The 16,648-nt window shown below is 38.9% G+C and overlaps 1 protein-coding gene across 2 annotated transcripts in view; it reads left to right on the forward strand.

Annotated features, from left to right (window-relative positions):
* Positions 1-16,648, forward strand: part of LOC122980001 (cell migration inducing hyaluronidase 1) — a 220,264-nt gene that overhangs the window by 134,025 nt on the left and 69,591 nt on the right. For both annotated transcript variants that reach the window (XM_044347700.1, XM_044347778.1), the window contains exons 7-11: positions 5,095-5,165; positions 5,888-5,983; positions 8,500-8,621; positions 13,410-13,557; positions 16,219-16,410. In XM_044347700.1, coding sequence (XP_044203635.1) covers positions 5,095-5,165; positions 5,888-5,983; positions 8,500-8,621; positions 13,410-13,557; positions 16,219-16,410 — 629 coding nt within the window. The remainder of the gene's footprint in view (positions 1-5,094; positions 5,166-5,887; positions 5,984-8,499; positions 8,622-13,409; positions 13,558-16,218; positions 16,411-16,648) is intronic.

Below are 16,648 nucleotides of genomic sequence, written 5' to 3' on the forward strand. Positions count from 1 at the left end.
GAAAATACAGACATGAGGGTTTCTGCTCCGAAGTGGTTATTTGACAGCAAACAAAATCGCAGTATTTTTTATGGAACATTACTGATGCAGAAACATTAAGCATCCAGTGCAATTTCTCCTAAATGTGTCCAAAAACAATTAGTGATCATTTTACTGGTTGTCAGATGCTAACAGCAACAGACAGCTAATATCAGCTAGCTTATTTAGACTAATGTGAATTAGCTAACGCAGCAAACTCTGACAAAACAGACACTCGCCTTTTTGAATGTGTGTTTTTAATAAAATGAACTAGCTAACTTTACCTCAATATTAATGAATGTTGACCCTCGTGTTTGTCTCCACAACTGACCCTAACATAGAGCACTGACTACCACAACATGCTAGTTAGCTGCTAACTGGTTAGACACTGGCACAGACTCAAGAACAGACATCTGAAAGAGCATAACAAGCATATTTTTGACATTAGCTACAAACATTGCAGTGAAAATACTAACCTGACCTCACCAGTGCCGTTGAAATTGCTCAGACTGGGTGAAAAGAGAGCTGGTCAGGGATATTGATGACTGTCACACTGTCACAGAAGGCCATTTTCCCGGAGGATGTAGTTGGAGGGGGTGCTCGTTTTCTGCCTGTGTGCAGACCTACTGGGCAGCCATGCATCTCTCTGTTTTGTGTACTCTTCTCAGTCCCACAGAGCTATGCTCACTTTCCAGTGGTTAGGTGTATCGTCAACTACTTCAGTTTGTTATATGATTTGAAGTAAAGATAAATAAAGAAACGGCTCTTTTAAAGTAGTAAGGCTTCATCCAGATTTGCGACCCCCCAGTAAAGGGCACACTGGGGAGAAAAACGTGCATATCTCTGTGTAAAGTTTCTCAAGGTAGATTGCAGATTGGATGCAGGACTATTATTTAATCCACTTTTTATGTTCTATATAGCAACATCAGCTAATATGAAGATGTCTTAACTACTGTACTACTTTGATCAATTTATTTTAAGAGAGAATCAGAAAATATTTATTTTGAAAAAGAACATACTTTATTTGCAGTCATCAGCAGTGTAAAGCTGGAAGATAGAAAACAAGCAGGTCAAATAATGCTGGAGTTAGAAATTGTCACAAATTCAGTATTTATTTTTGTTGGGAGTCTTTTTTCTATTTTATTGGTATTCATTTTTATTGTTTTTTTAATTGACTTAGCATTGACTAATTAACAATTCCAAAGTCTGTTAGTAACCAACTGCCTCAAACCATGGAAACTATTTTTTTTATTTTATGCCATCACCAACCATCAAATAACTCAAATAAGAATAAAGAACCTGTTCATACTACAAAGAACCATATAAAATACCTGAAGAACCATTCACTAACTACCGAGCCTTTTGAAGAACCATTTAAGAATCATTATTTTTCTGAGAGTTGATGGATGGACACAGGCACCATATGTGATTTCAATATATTCAACATTTATGATATGTACATAAATGTAAATGTTTATGATATGTTCGTGCATAAACAGAGATTTAAAAAAGGCAATATAGTTGAGTAATATATGTGACATGTTTATCACCATTTTTTGGACGTATGGGGGACATATTTATAAACATAAAAAATGTATTATATGGTCCTTTAATTTGACATGTATGTATAGCACATATACTGCATGTGTAACATGTATGTGTTATATCTATACCATCCTATACTTTGAACCACTTGTTTATGTCTACAATATGTGTCCATATATATATCATATATGACAGTGTCACTGTTGTAGGGGTATATATGTTTATATATTATTTTTCCATACGGGACTTCAGGTTTTACTACTAGCAGGCTGTGCTAGATAAAACTCTCTCTAATGCGCCATCTGTTTGTCTTAAGTACTTACAGGTATGACTAATTGTTATATATTTTACTTGATGCTTTCCCAAACAAACTTTCTAACAAAATAATTTTACCTTCTTCAAAGATTACAATTTTACTAGTTTAGTCCACTCCTTTAGATGTGGGTACTTACCAGCATTATATTAGTAACGTAGGTAGATACACAGCCTCTGCCATTAAATGCTACTAAAAAGTCCTGTCTTAGGGATAACAACTTTAAATTATATACTGTATCTTATTCTGGGCTTTTCTCACAGCAGACATATTGATAAATGCATAGCATAAAAAGCACAGGTTTAATCAATAACATGAATGTGTTAAGTTGTAGGGTCTGGTCTAAGAGTGTGGAGGTTTATTAAAGCTCATGGGGTCATGCTTGACTAATGAGGCCTTCCTGTGGCTCACACAAATACAATACTGTACATGGTTCACTTATATATACAGTATGTTGTTTTTCTTGAATGTCCATATAATGAAAAAATGAGTAGGATCATCCATACATAAGAACTATGCGGTGATGGTAAAAATGCACATTCAAGAGCTGATAGGGGTAATACTATCAATAAATAAATTAAATCCAATTATCTCCTGTAGAAGCATGTGGGTCTACTGTATATTAAAGAGACAATATATTTTTATTGTGAAAATTCTCTGCTATGAATTTTCAGGAACATATCTCTCAAAGGATGTGATATTTAATATCCATATGTCCAATTTCATCAAGAATAAAAGAGTAATGTGAAGTGATACTTACCTGTGGAGGTTCTAACTGTTCAGTGTTTTGGACATTATTAATAATATTAATGATGTCATAAACTTCAACTTCTTCCTGTCTGTTGATTACTGTCAGTCACAAAACCAGCTGATATCAGCACATTATCCATATACAACCTCTCACTTTAATTCACACATACTCGGTGACATCTTAGACACAGACCTGGAGTCACACATATGCACTGAGCCTTTCATTCCTCCCTGAAAGCCAATATGTCTTTACCTGACTGATGCATGCTGGGATAGGTCATTTAATTACCCACACTCCCCACGTGTGAGTGTCAGCTGCTCAATCTTTATGTCAATATCATTAGGAATATAATGCCACCAGTGCTGACAGACCAACCCAGTCTCATAGCGATTCATGAAATAGTCACGAAATTTCATCCAGTGATTCGTGTCCATGGACATGAATTTTCCATTTTTTTCTTGCTACTCAGCAAGACTATCAAACTGATGTATTTCAATAGGAGTACCTTTCATGCCTGCAGTACTTTTTTTTCTGGACTTGGGAGCACAGAAGATGTATTGTTTTTTTCATAGTTGTAATTCATTTTTAAACTACAACCACTATATTACTCAACATTTAATCACAGGATTTTATCCTTGTTTTTATTTCTTTATCAGTCCTGTGGCGGGAAGTAATTTCCTCACTGTCAATTTTAATGATATCCTCAACATTTCTCCACACAAAAACATGAAAGTGTCCTTGATAACTCCAATACCATGGGTTAATGTCATGGCCATTGGTTTTAATTATTTCACCTTTGATTCTGAGAAATAAAGTATTTTTTGTCAGTTTTGGACAATAGCAGAAGCGGCTACATTAGGAAAAACACTAATATTTAAAAAACAAACAAACAAAAAAACTACAGTTCCCTAGAGCAGCGCCATTCACCTTGACACAAATCAGCACCACAGTTGTAGTTCTTCCGGTTCGCAAAATAGGGTTGTAAATATATGGTCATAAAATGATATACTTGCTGCATATATCAAATATCTAGTAAAGCCGAGCTGGTAATTACACTGCATCTAGATGATCTATGACAAGAAAAAGTAAAGATGTTGGTTTATTTCAGGTAATGTAGCTAGTATTCTAGAAATGAGGTTTTGGGTTCAGTGTCATTGGGAGTTATGCAGCGCTTCAAACTGTGTTTAAACAGCTTGTTTATTATTATTTATCCTGAATGCTTACCAATATGTTAAAAATTGCAGTAGATTAACGACTAACTTTCCTGCTCTCAGAGCAGTTTCTATGGTAACATACATTGAAAAGTCTACATTCACTATGGGGGAAACTGATCTCCTCTGGTCAGCTAATCGCAAAGCTATGAATTTGGATTGAAGGGAATTTGATTTCAAATTCAATTCATGCCTGGGGCACTCTAAAATCCATGTTTTTTTATTGAACATCATACACAATGCAAAGACAATTGTTCCAAAATCATGAAAGTACATGGTTTCAGTCATAGCAGCAGTCATAGCAACCACCATAGCAATAGATAGAAAGCCTGCAAGAATCCCTGTATCAAGTGACAAACTAAATATCATATACATTCACTGAACGAATGTTATGAAAATAAATTTTATATTTCTTGCTAGAAATGTTATTCCGCACCCCCCAAAAATGTAGGCATCTATCTGTCTGTCTGTCTCTGTACTCAGTATTTTGTTCCTGATTGTAACCACCAATCTGCAGTACTATATATAATGTTATACTGAATATATGTTATGTCACGGCTTTAGCTGGTGTCTTCACCATAGTAACAGTCGCTGAGGATCATGGGTAGGCTAATGTAGCCCCTTCTGCTATTGTCCAAAACTGACAAAAAAAACTTGATTTATCACAATCGAAGATGAAATAATTAAAACCAATGGCCATAACACTAACCCATCATTTTGCTGTATTGCATCACTATCAAGGACCCTTCAGTGATTCTTTTGGAGCGTTGTTGAGGATATCATTAAAATCAGCAGGGAGGAAAATACTTCCTGGCACAGGACTGATAAAGAAATAAAAATAAGAATAAAATCCTGTGACTAAATGTTGAGTAATATAGTGGTTATAGTTTAAAAATAAATTACAACTGAGAAAAAATCCTCTGTGCTCCTGAGTCCAGAGAAAAAGTGCTGCAGGCATGAAAGGTACTCCTATTGAAATACATTAGTTTGAAAGTTGTGCTGAGTGGCAAGAAAAAAAATTGGAAAATTCATGTCCGTGGACACGAATCACTAGGTTCAATTTCGTGACTATTTCACGAATTGCCATGGTTGGACATACAGTGTGTGTGTGTGTGTAGTCTATTGTAGATGTTCCTCACATTTCTATTTGTTTGTCCTCTTCATTTTCCGGCTTCATCTGTCTCTCTTTCTGTCTGTCTGTCTGGTTCTTCCTGTTCCTTCTCCTGCTTCATCTCTCCTCTCTTTTTCGCCTACAGGCATCCCTGGACTTTTATAGTCGTGAAAGGTGATGCTTCTTCTGTTGTGGAGGATCACGCTGTCTATCAAGGTAGGAACCCCTTCTAAATTTTGCTTCTTGCCTGATCTTTCGCTCTCTACAACATTCAGAAAAAAAGCTTACATGTTCTAGTGATCCTCTGGGACTGTGTTACATGATGTGTTACATAATGGCACCTATAGACTGTGAGATTTCAGCAATCTTATAAGTTTGCAAGCTAAACTGTGCAACATGGATCTACTAACCTTGGGTACAACATAAAGTTTGATGTATGTAGACTGTACGATGATGACACCTGCTGAATCGTAGGCTACAACAGTCAATATACAAGAAAACGTCATCAGCATGCGTCATCCCTCTGCACCTCTATAGTGGTAAACAATAAAGCAAGAATAAAGCTTTCCATGCTATGTCCTTCTTGGCGCAGTCATGATAACAGGTGGAGGACACATCATACAAACAAGGCTTCCGCTGCTACAACTCAACAAGATTTTCTTCTTTGCTCGAATCCCAAACATTTTCTTTTGCTTGTTTTACCTCCATCACTGGGTTTAGTGCCAGTGTCACGTTGATCAGTGCATCATTTCATGCTGCATTCCTGTTGGTTGGTTAGACATAGATCGTAGCAGCAGTCACACTGTGAGATGGATATTTTAAATTTAAGTTTCTTTCACGTTGGTCATCTCTCTTCTGGGACAGCCCAAAATCACACAGTGTATACCCGGCTTAACAGAATTTCCATAATGTGTGTGTGTGTGTGTTTTTTTTAAAAGGGACCAAGGCGTCCTCAGAGGCCCGGAGCTCTCGTGTTTTCCATTGGAGTTATGGGGAGCATTTTACCATCACCACCAGCAGCCAGTGGGTGCAAGGTAACTCTTCTCACACACACATGCACAGAAGCACAATAATGCTGGGAAGTGTTGTACAACATGTATGTGTTTTATTGAGCGAAGTGACTGTTTTAAGTGCGTCTTAAAACAGCAGTCAGGTGTCCATATGAACAGTGAGAGAGGTTTTCCTCACTGTAATCATTCCTCCTGTTCATACTGGCTATCAAAAGATCCCCTTCAAATGTGTTTTCAATGGAAGTGATGGAGGCCAAAATCCACAGTGTGTGCACACAGTCATTTAAAAGTTGATGTGAAGCTTATATGAGGCTTCAGCAGTCTGAGTTAGTCATATCAAGTGGATACTTGACACATTTACAGTTTTTTTTTTTTTTAGAATCAAGTTTCCCTGTTGCTAGATGCTAGATCAGTTCAACAATGGACCCTGTGGTGTGCCACCAATAATCATAGAGTTTTACTGTGTTTCATTATATTCAAATAATAAAATGATCAATTTTAAAAAAGCTATTATAAATAGCTTTTTTAGTATTGGTACGATTTGAATCCCTTTGACCTTTTTGAGTGTATTTCATCTATTGGGTCATCAAAATCTATTTTTAAAAAGCTTTTTATGTCAATTGAAATGTCCTCTTTAACAAAGTGTAAAAAAACATTAAGACTAGCACTACACTGCTGCTTTCACTTCAACACACTCGCAATTTGTTGAACCAACGTGAACGCATGGGATGGCGTATTTATGTGTATTTTATGAGTTCTCAGGCTGCATCACTGATAGATTTTAAAAATTAGTTTGCTGTTTTAATTCAGTTTAAATCAAATCAAAACAAAAGTCATCTCAGGGCACTTTTCACATAGAGCAGGTCTAGACCGTACTCTTTAATTTACAGAGAGCCAACGTTCCCCCATCAGCAAGCACTTGGAGACAGCAGCAAGGAAAAACTCCCCCTCAAGCAGAACTGGGTTCTAGGTGGAGGCCTTCTGCCTTGGCTGGTTGGGTGGACAGAGTTGGGTTTTAAGCATTAATTAGTATACATTATTAGGTTCAGGGTTAGCAAGGGATGCCACTCCTCACTGTGAATCCACTGATACATTTTCACATCAGTTAATGTTATTACTCTTGACACGCACAATCATTTAATGACAGGATATTATGCTGGGACTCATTATCAATTCCTATTAGCTCACATAGTAGTGAGCTAATAGGAGCTAATAGTTTTTTTTCCCACCACAGCCTTTTTATTGCTGATACCAATAAATCTCTGAAGTTGGAATATGATGAAATTTAACTCTAGGTTTGGACTTCACAAGTCTGGCACACTGACTGTATAGAAATATGGACGAAGTGTTTCCACGCAGTATACGCAGTAGAGTCACATGGCGGAATGACGGCCCGTGGGACACACCCCCTCAGCCGTCCCGTCATCTAACAGAGATTAGAGAGTGGCTGTCACAGCTGTCAATCATGATGCCACGCCCCCTTTCTATATCATCAAACTAATTAAAAACAGAACAGAAAAATTATCACTTCGACAAACATCAGCGTGATAAGAACTACCTAAAATGACAGAAACCATCTTTGGGAAAAATTTAATTAACGTGTACTTTAAGTTTTTAGTTTGGCTCATGTCCCATCTGCTAACATAGAGGGGGCGGGACTTATGACGTATACTGCAGCCAGCCACCAGGGGGCGATCGAGATGTTTTGGCTTCATTTTTGGGGAGCTTTCATGACGTCCATATTTATATACAGTCAATGGTCTGGCATAATAAGTATCTTTGATAAGATCACTTAACATGAAGCGAGCTACTGAAGCAGTCAGTGTAATGCATCTTTATGGTAGCAGGACTGAGAATAGCTTATTTTCTGCCTGACAGTATGGTGGTTGTTACAGGCTGTGATTTCAACTGCAGGACCTTAGTAAATACAGACACACAGACATACACAGGCAAACAAAACTCCTACACGTGTTTCATCATCTCACTTGGTCTCTTTAAATTCTTCCTGAGCTGTAATTGATCAGCCTTGGTGGTATCATCACCACATCATCTTCTCATCAATACGTCTGCCTCAGTCCCAGCCGTCTGGCATGCTACCATTATCGACCCTTCCTTCAACACTGCTTCATAGCTGATTCCAATTAGATGCTTCTCATCTCCCGTCAGATAGCAGCTCTTTTAATAAAACTGCCACTCTCCAGCATGCATATATGGACATGTGCGCATGCCTGCAGATAAACACACAGTGGAAGAAGCTGTGAGAGCTTCGCACAAACATTCTCAGGCAGTCTGACTGTGTGGGGCTTCAGACTGAAATTCAGGCCCACAGTAGTCAATTGCATGTCCCCCGCTGTGGCAGCCAGACAGAGAACATAATGGGAGCCCTTCAATTACCCTGCTACAAATGTTCTCTGACAGACTAAATGGACTACAAGTCAAAGCTTTGACATAGATTATTGTAATATCTACCGCTTAGCTGTCTGACCACTGAACTGGGAGCTACTGGTGTGTGTGTGTGTGTGTGTGTGTGTGTCCCACAGAGGCAGAGTGGACAGAATGGTTTGACAGGGATGATGAGAGAGGATCTGGAGACTGGGAGAAACTATCGGACCTGCATGAGGCTTATCCAGACCGACTGTGTAGCAGTCCACTGGACATCCAGGTAAATCTCTTCTTACTTCATCAAACGCTCATGCATATATGCATATGAGTCCCACAGATACCCTGTCTGCTGATCACAGATACTGATAGCAAAATGCAGTCTCCAAGCCACAGAGATGAGAGCTGCTGATGCTGGCAACTGGGTAATTATCACGTTCTTCTGAAGTGATATGAAACAGCACAGTTAGGTTATCAACAGAAACTGTAAAGCTTAAAGATTTTGCTGAGGATAATATTTATCACTCATTTTACACAGAGCTCCTCCAGATTCATCTGTGTAAATGTTAGACAGCCTGAGGTGACGTCTGTTTCTAGCAAACTGCACAGGTGAAATATTTGAAAATTATTTCAGGTTCATCTTTAGATGAAACAGTGGTAAATCTACTAATTAGATGCATCTGGCATTCTAATGTCTTAACATCCAAACATCAGCTGTCTACAGTTCATCAGTCCTAGCTCTCTTCACAGGCCTGCGCTTCAAGGAACATTCAAACTCTCTGGGAAAATATGCTTGTTTGTTATTATAAGGCAGGGACACGCATTACGACTGTTGAGCCAATTATGAATATAATTTGGGCATGACAACTGATGGGTCCAAGTTAGTGTGTGATATGTAAAGAAGCTAATCTGAACTCTTCCGGTCCAGTGGCTGCTAGTTGTTCTCATATAGATTTTTAAAAAAATGTTTGATATTTGCAAATCACGTGTCACCTGAGGGATAAATTAAGGGTAAATTAAAAAAAGAAGGGGAAAATGGCGAGAAAAGGTTTTCGGTGTGAGTGCAGCTGAAATACTGATTAAGCTGTAAAGAGAATGAACACCTCTACAACATCAAATCAAAAACCTACCACAACCTATCTCAGCCTGAAGTTCGCTCACCTTCAGTTCCCTCTGTAGGTTCTACAGTCCACATTACCCATGCCTCTTCATCCAGAATCTCATCCAAACTCTCTATTTTTTTTATCCTTTTTTGCCTTTTGCACTGCATATAAACAGTACAAGCAGCTGGTTGTTTCTATGTTTGTTTTGGTACAAGAACATCCAACAGTTTTGTGGTCTCAGGATTTTCGGGAGTAGAGTTCTCTCTATCTCCAGAACTCCAGCAGTTACTGTTCAGTGTGTTGTATAGTGTAATTACTCAGTCGTAAGGTTTATTATGAAGGTAAGTATGTTTCAAAATGTGAGAGCTTGAAGACTTCTTTTTGAGAACTTGTAGAATACAATGTGAGAACTTGTAGAGCAAAAATCTGAACTTGTATGTTGAAATTTTCACTCAGAAAATATCCTGAATCTGAATATCTGAATGTGAAGTCACAGAAAAATATTCACAAATGTGTAGATTGATATTTACATAAATACAATAACAGCTGCAAGCTTGTAATCCAACATTTACTCATATATATATATGTTTTTTTTACTTGAGTCTCTTGAATCGGTCACTGCAACTTCACAAATGTGCTCTCTCGCGTCACAAATTTACGCTTTGACTTTTGCAACACTTCTTGGGATAAATGTGTGGCAAGTCTACAAGTGAAAATGAGACTATTGAAGGTGATGTCTTTCCTCACTTACACTTACACCCAGCTCGCCCAAATATGCGTTAATCAACCAACCCTTCCGGCAAGCAGCAGGCTGTGTCCGGGCAGCAACAAGTTGTGGCTGGGGCGCAATGCACTGCTGTTTTGTTGTGAAATGTGTGCTTATTACGAACTTTTGACCACCAACAGGAAAAACAAAAGGGGTTAGTTATGTTCTGCTAATAATGTTTTAGCTGTGTGTGCTCAGGTGGGTGACTTGTCATTGTAGGGTTGTTTTGTTGTGAAATGTGTAGTGGTTGATGGAGGCAACTAGCCATCTCATTAGCTGGAGAGCTAACATCTGCAGGGTTTTATAGTCAGTAACGCTGTTTGTTGTGTAGTTGTGTGGTTATGCCATGTATTATAAGAGCTGGATACTGGACTAAAACAGCATTCATTTAGTCCAATTAGAATTGCTCGGCTAATGCATACGCCAAAAAAAAAAATCTATCTTCCGGGTTTCCTATAGACTTTGCATTGTGATGACGTCACAGATTTTAAAATCACTTTTCTTGGCTTGAGGAAACTTTTACAAATATAAAACCTCCATGGATCAAAAATTCATAGTAGAAAGAGTCATAATCGACCTTGTCTGCAGTTCGAGGTGTCCTGTCAACAGTTTTACAGACGTTTTTTTTTACAATGGTGGTCTTTTGGGAAAATGCTTTTCGGGCTGCAGGGGGATTTTGGCCACTGGGAAAAATTAGCCCTATCCAGCTATTACAGCACATCAATGGGTTATGCAGGTCGTTTGTTGACGTTAGCAGGAGAAAGGCAATGCACTCAGGAGTGTGCAAAACGTGACTTCCGTTTGATTTTTGCAGAAAATCTGGCCCGGGTCCTTCACATAGAAATCAGTCCACAGGCTGTTACAGACGACCGAGAAAGTTGGGGATGGTTTCATTTTTTATGTGACATTAATACCTGTTCACTCATTGGCAATAAAAAAACATTAAAACATGTAAATTTCCTCACAATTCTACATATAGAATCTTTAGGACTATGATATGATCAATATGTGAAATACTGGAAAAAAATGGCCTACATATAGAGTATGTCCCTATAACATATGTTGTTCCTATACACTATCATGTAGCCCTTTCTTTTTGCCAGAAAAGATCAATAAGAATAAAGCTGCAAAAAAAACCAACACAACAACAACTAGCAGCATGCTAGCACAATGATCACGTGCACATCTGAATTTGATACGCCAAAGTATCATCTGTTGACTGTCTGTTGGTCTGTTCTTGAACACCAAAGTATGTCCGTTGTCAGGAAAAGGGGAAATTGTATTTCTAAGAGCAGTCAGCGTTGTAGCATTATTGGACCAACAACAGTGACTCACTCAGTCAAGTCTTGATCTTATCGTGACCAGAAGGTTGCCAACTCTCCCCCTTCTCTCACAGGCTCCGTCTCACACTCTCTCACTGCCATAACAAATCTCACACCAAGGAAGAGGAAGCCATAAAGCAACTCTCTGATCAAAAATATATCTATAGGTTCTGCTGAAGAAACAGCAATGCTGATGTTCTGTTGGATTCCTACAACAGTTTAAGCTTAACTGCTTAACTACTCAGCAGCACTGAGCCAGCCTGCTATTACTGTGCTGCTGGGACATGGCAAGGCTGCAGTCAGTGAATGTGGATCCAGGCTGGCACCATAACGCAGCAGCTGTTTTCCTTTTCATGAAGATAAGCAGTAGTGCCAGGTCTGCCCACACCACCTCCAACACCCATTCCATTACAATGAAGAATAGCTGCTGTAGCCTGCAGCTGCCCTTTTTTATGATCGCTGTGCAGCTATATAACTTGATCAATTTGCTACCTTTATTGCATCTATTTTGTATGTTCTACAATCTTCCCTCTTGTTCTCTTGATCTCTTAATGGAGTGTTTTGCAAAATTAAAAACAATTCCCAATAGATTGTTGGAAATATAGTTTTCTGGCTGTCTTTTACCATATAGTAGGTAGGTTCAAATTTATTTAATTCTTATACATTTAGTGAGAACAGCCCTCTCCTCTCTGGGTTGTCAGCTCTGTATGTGTCATCATTTTCCTGCTGAATCTGGACATAGTCAAAGTTTTCCTCAGTTTGCAGTTTTTACTGTCTAATTTGCCTCTGTGGGATCTCTAATTTTAGCAACCAAGTGTTTTTTGTTGTCTCGTTCCAATATGTTACGTAATGTGGTTGTGATTTGTTTTGGATTATCTGACCATCCTAAGGAAATGTGGAGTTTCTCAGTGCCTGAGGCTGAACATCTGCACTCTCCTCTTGTTGTTCCAAGACTTTGTGCTGTAATTGTAACACTGAGGGTACTGAAGTTCAACAGGTCATAGTTTTATTACTTTTTTTGGGAGAGGTTTATCAGAAAAAAAGCATGTACAGAATTGTCAGTAATTTGTTACCACATACATTTTCAGACATTGGCATCATTTACTAAATGAACCTTTGAATAAAAACAAGGGAAACTGGCAGCTTCTGCTGGCCTCTCCACTGCCATCAGCTCTGTTATGAAGAGAAATCTATTGGAAAGCACAAGAACACTGTTTCTACAAGCATGCAGCAGTAAAGCTGTCATAGGTCCCATGTATAATGTTCATATAAGAGAGCAATTTTGAGGTAAGCAGTGAATTCATATGTGGAAAAATGTTGTCGAAACTGGATTGGATATGGGACTCACATCCTTTCATTACCACAGCTGTTTTACAGCAAGTAATTTATAGATATCTTACAGCTCGGTAGCTAACCAACATGATACATGAAATTCCAGCGAGAAATGGCAACCAGCAGTAGCAATAAAGTTAACCTAGACTAGTATGGCAGATAACGGAAACTGCCAAGACAAGACAAACAACTTCTCAATATCCATTGCAGCTGACACAGCAACAATACAAGCATATTTCCCAACATTTTGAAGTGTTCCTTTCATTTTGAGGAACATTGTTATCCACAATAGGCATTTTTTCAGAGAAAACATTTTAACATGTGACAATAGGAAAAACACAGGTGTAATTAATAAAATGAATGATGGCTGAATTCCATTTAGCTGCTTCAGTTTCATGGTCCATTGTTAATGTGCTTGGTAACACCTGTGCAAAAAGGCTCATACCATTGGTGTGTCACAAAATTTAACAACAATGTTTTCATGTTGGAAATTGGTGTTATCAATAGTACCTTGTTTTCATTTTATAATCCATCTTTACCTTGTCCAGGCTGAAACTCATGATGGCATACCTTCCAACCAGACAGGAGATGTTATCCACAAGAATGACAAGGACTATGGCTTTGTCTGCCTCAACAAGGACCAGGCTCATGGCCTCTGTCGCAACTATAGAGTCCGATTCCTTTGTGGAAAACTTGGTAAGTTTGTCATTTACTGTCAGTCTCTGTGTGTATGTTTGTGACTACAGTATGTGTATGAGCGTTTTTTCACTTCTATGCTTTTTAAATGGGAGCACTGAGTTATTTACCCAACCTGAAATATGGTTAAAGTATGGTTACTTTGACCCAGTGTTAAACACACCAAGCTCAAGTTTTAGCTTAAAAGTGCCACAAATTTATCGTTACTTGTACAAAATGATGTGCATATGATGTTTAAAACTGCAAAAGATGCACAAGTTATTGACAACCAATAACCTAATAACATGCTGTGACACGTACGTTTAAAAAGAGTAGAATAGATTATAATAAGCATTAGTTAACGCTACAGTAATATGATAAGAACATTAAAACTGGGTCAAAAAAAGTGTTGAGTGGCTCTCTTGGTAACATTAACCCAATGTTGTGTTGGTGTTGTTCTGACCCATATTAGGTACATTTTGACCCAGTGATTTTTAGTGTGTATGTATATATACACAGACACACACTCTCTGGCTGTGCTGCAGAGTGTGTGTTGTGTGTGTGGGCAGGCTGCTATGGTTGGAATGCATGGAGCCCATATCATGGTGCAGGCAAACACTGTCAGCTCAGAGTTCACAGACGCTGCTCCATCCACACTGAGATACCACAGACTCTGTCTGGGCTTGTCTGTGTGTGTGTGTGTGTGTGTGTGTTTGTGTTATGCAGAGAGTTCTCGGGAGTGTTGGTGTTATCTTTGTCAAAGTTTACAATGGGTACAACCCATTTACATCATTCCACAATTGCCTTGCACGCAAAAGATGTCATAGTACAACTGTATGCCCACTCATTCTAGGAAAACCTGTTTCCCTTCAATGTGAAGTGAGACATGTCACTGAGACATGAACAGATACACCTCTATTTTAATCAATATAGCTGTTTACACAGGTGTTTCACTCATGCTCAACATGTATAACTGCAACCTGAAGGACATTTTTATGCTTCTTTTCTTTGGTTTTATGTGCCTGTGAAGTGAAGTGATTGTGTGTAGGGCTTTATGCACTGCTGAAACACAGGTGACTTACTCTCAGTACTGTGCCTGAACCCATCCTGTATAGATGGAGGACTGAAACTGCTGCTGCTGCTCTGCTAATATGCTGCTTTTGCTACACAGTCTGTGTAGACATTGTGTGAGCTGACCATAGTGCTAGCTGCTAGCTCTGTTAGCACGGTGCATTTACAATCTATGGTAATCCAACTCATTGATAGGTCTTTTATTAAAACCAAACGCTGAACAAGACTTTTTTAGGCAACCACAATGTTCAATTAACTTTAGTCAAATGAAAACACACTGTGAAATAGCAGCAGCTACGCCTATATGCAACGGTTACATTACGTAAGCAACGTTGTCGCCGTGGTAGCGCCTTGTCAATCACGACGTAGCCACGCCCTAAAGCATACCCTGCTTTATAGTCAAATTTAAATTAAATTGGACCATAATACCATAATTTACAAAATGAACATCATGCTGTATTGAAGAAGACTTGAAACTAGCAATTGAGATCATAAACTCATTAGGAAACAGTTTACTGAGGTAATAAATAAAGTGAGAAGTAGGGTCATTTTCTCATAGACTTCCATACAATTGGACTTCTTTTTGCTGCCAGTGGAGTCGCCCCGTGATGGCTATTAGATAGAATGCAGGTTTTTGCCACTTCCACATTGGCTTCATTTTTCAGCCCCAGAGGTTGCTGCGTGGTTTGTACATGTCTGAGTATTTTGTATCAAAACATCAAACTCACCATGTCTACTGTTTCTCTTTGTATCTCACAAGAAAACACACAATAACAGTAAGATGTAACGCAGGACTGACAGACAGATTTGTGCTGTGCCAGTATTAATGTGGTTGTTGTACCAAACTCTTATGGTAAAGATGATTGCATCTCTTGATTAGGGTTAGATCAATCAATGTTCCAACCAATGTAGTGACCTCAAGTATGAGATTGTGGATACAAGCAGTGAAATGAGTTACCTTGGCCAAGAAAGGGATCATAGTGGAACCGATGCTCTTCTGCATTGAAAGGAGCCAGTTGAGGTGGTTTGGACATCTGATAAGGGCGCTTACTTCATATCTCCTCTGAGAGGTTTTCCGAGCATGTCCAACTGGGAAGAGACCCTGGGACAGACCCAGAATAATGCAGGGATTATATATCCCATCAAGAGTGAGAATACCTTGGGATTCCCCAGAAGGAGCTGGAGGACATGAATGGGCAGAAGAACGTCTGAAAAGCAGCCACTCCAAGTGATCATGAATGGAGGTGGCCTAAGATATTGTTATTGAAAGAAACACAAGAATCTGAGAACACTTTAAAATATGGAAATATGAAAGCCAGTTCAGGCAGGCATCTCCAGTTGTGATCCTACACTCACACATGACATACAGTAAGTCAAAAGTTATTCAGTTAAAAGGCTTAGAAATATAAAAAATATTGTTAACCACATTGCTCAGTGCTGCCAAACAAAAATGTTGGAAATGAGTGTTGGTCTTAAATATGCACACATGCATTGTGTACATGGGTGGGGTTTGACCTTCTCAATGTAGGCTAGTGCTGTGTGTGCCTGGCCTGTGTGAATTTAGCTATGCTGCATTCTTCAAACCCTAACGCTTACTGTCTCCCCCTGTAGTTCGTCCACAGGCCTCCATTACTATTGACATGATGTCCAATAGCAGCATCCTGGAGCTTGCTGACCAACCAGAGGGCTGGGCATCCGGGGATAAGGTGGTGGTGGCCAGTACTGATTACTCCATGCACCAGGCTGAAGAGTTCATCCTGCTTCCCTGCACTACCTGCAAACCCAACCAGGTCAAGGTCCAAGGTGAGAGATCCTATGACATGTTATAAACATGTGACATCAGTGCAGTTAAAATTCAGATCTATTACTATTAACATTAGGTCTCATACTAATCAATTTTAGCCATTAACATACAGTGTAGTCCATAGTGTTCTTTGACATGTTTGAGAGTAATCTTTTGAGAGTAGCTGTTGATGTAGAGGAGAGTAAACTTCCCAACTCACATTTTCCTTGTCTGTAATTGAAGTGACCACTGGCTGGG

This window comes from Thunnus albacares, chromosome 1, assembly GCF_914725855.1.
Source record: "Thunnus albacares chromosome 1, fThuAlb1.1, whole genome shotgun sequence".
Classification (NCBI taxonomy): Eukaryota; Metazoa; Chordata; class Actinopteri; order Scombriformes; family Scombridae; genus Thunnus; species Thunnus albacares.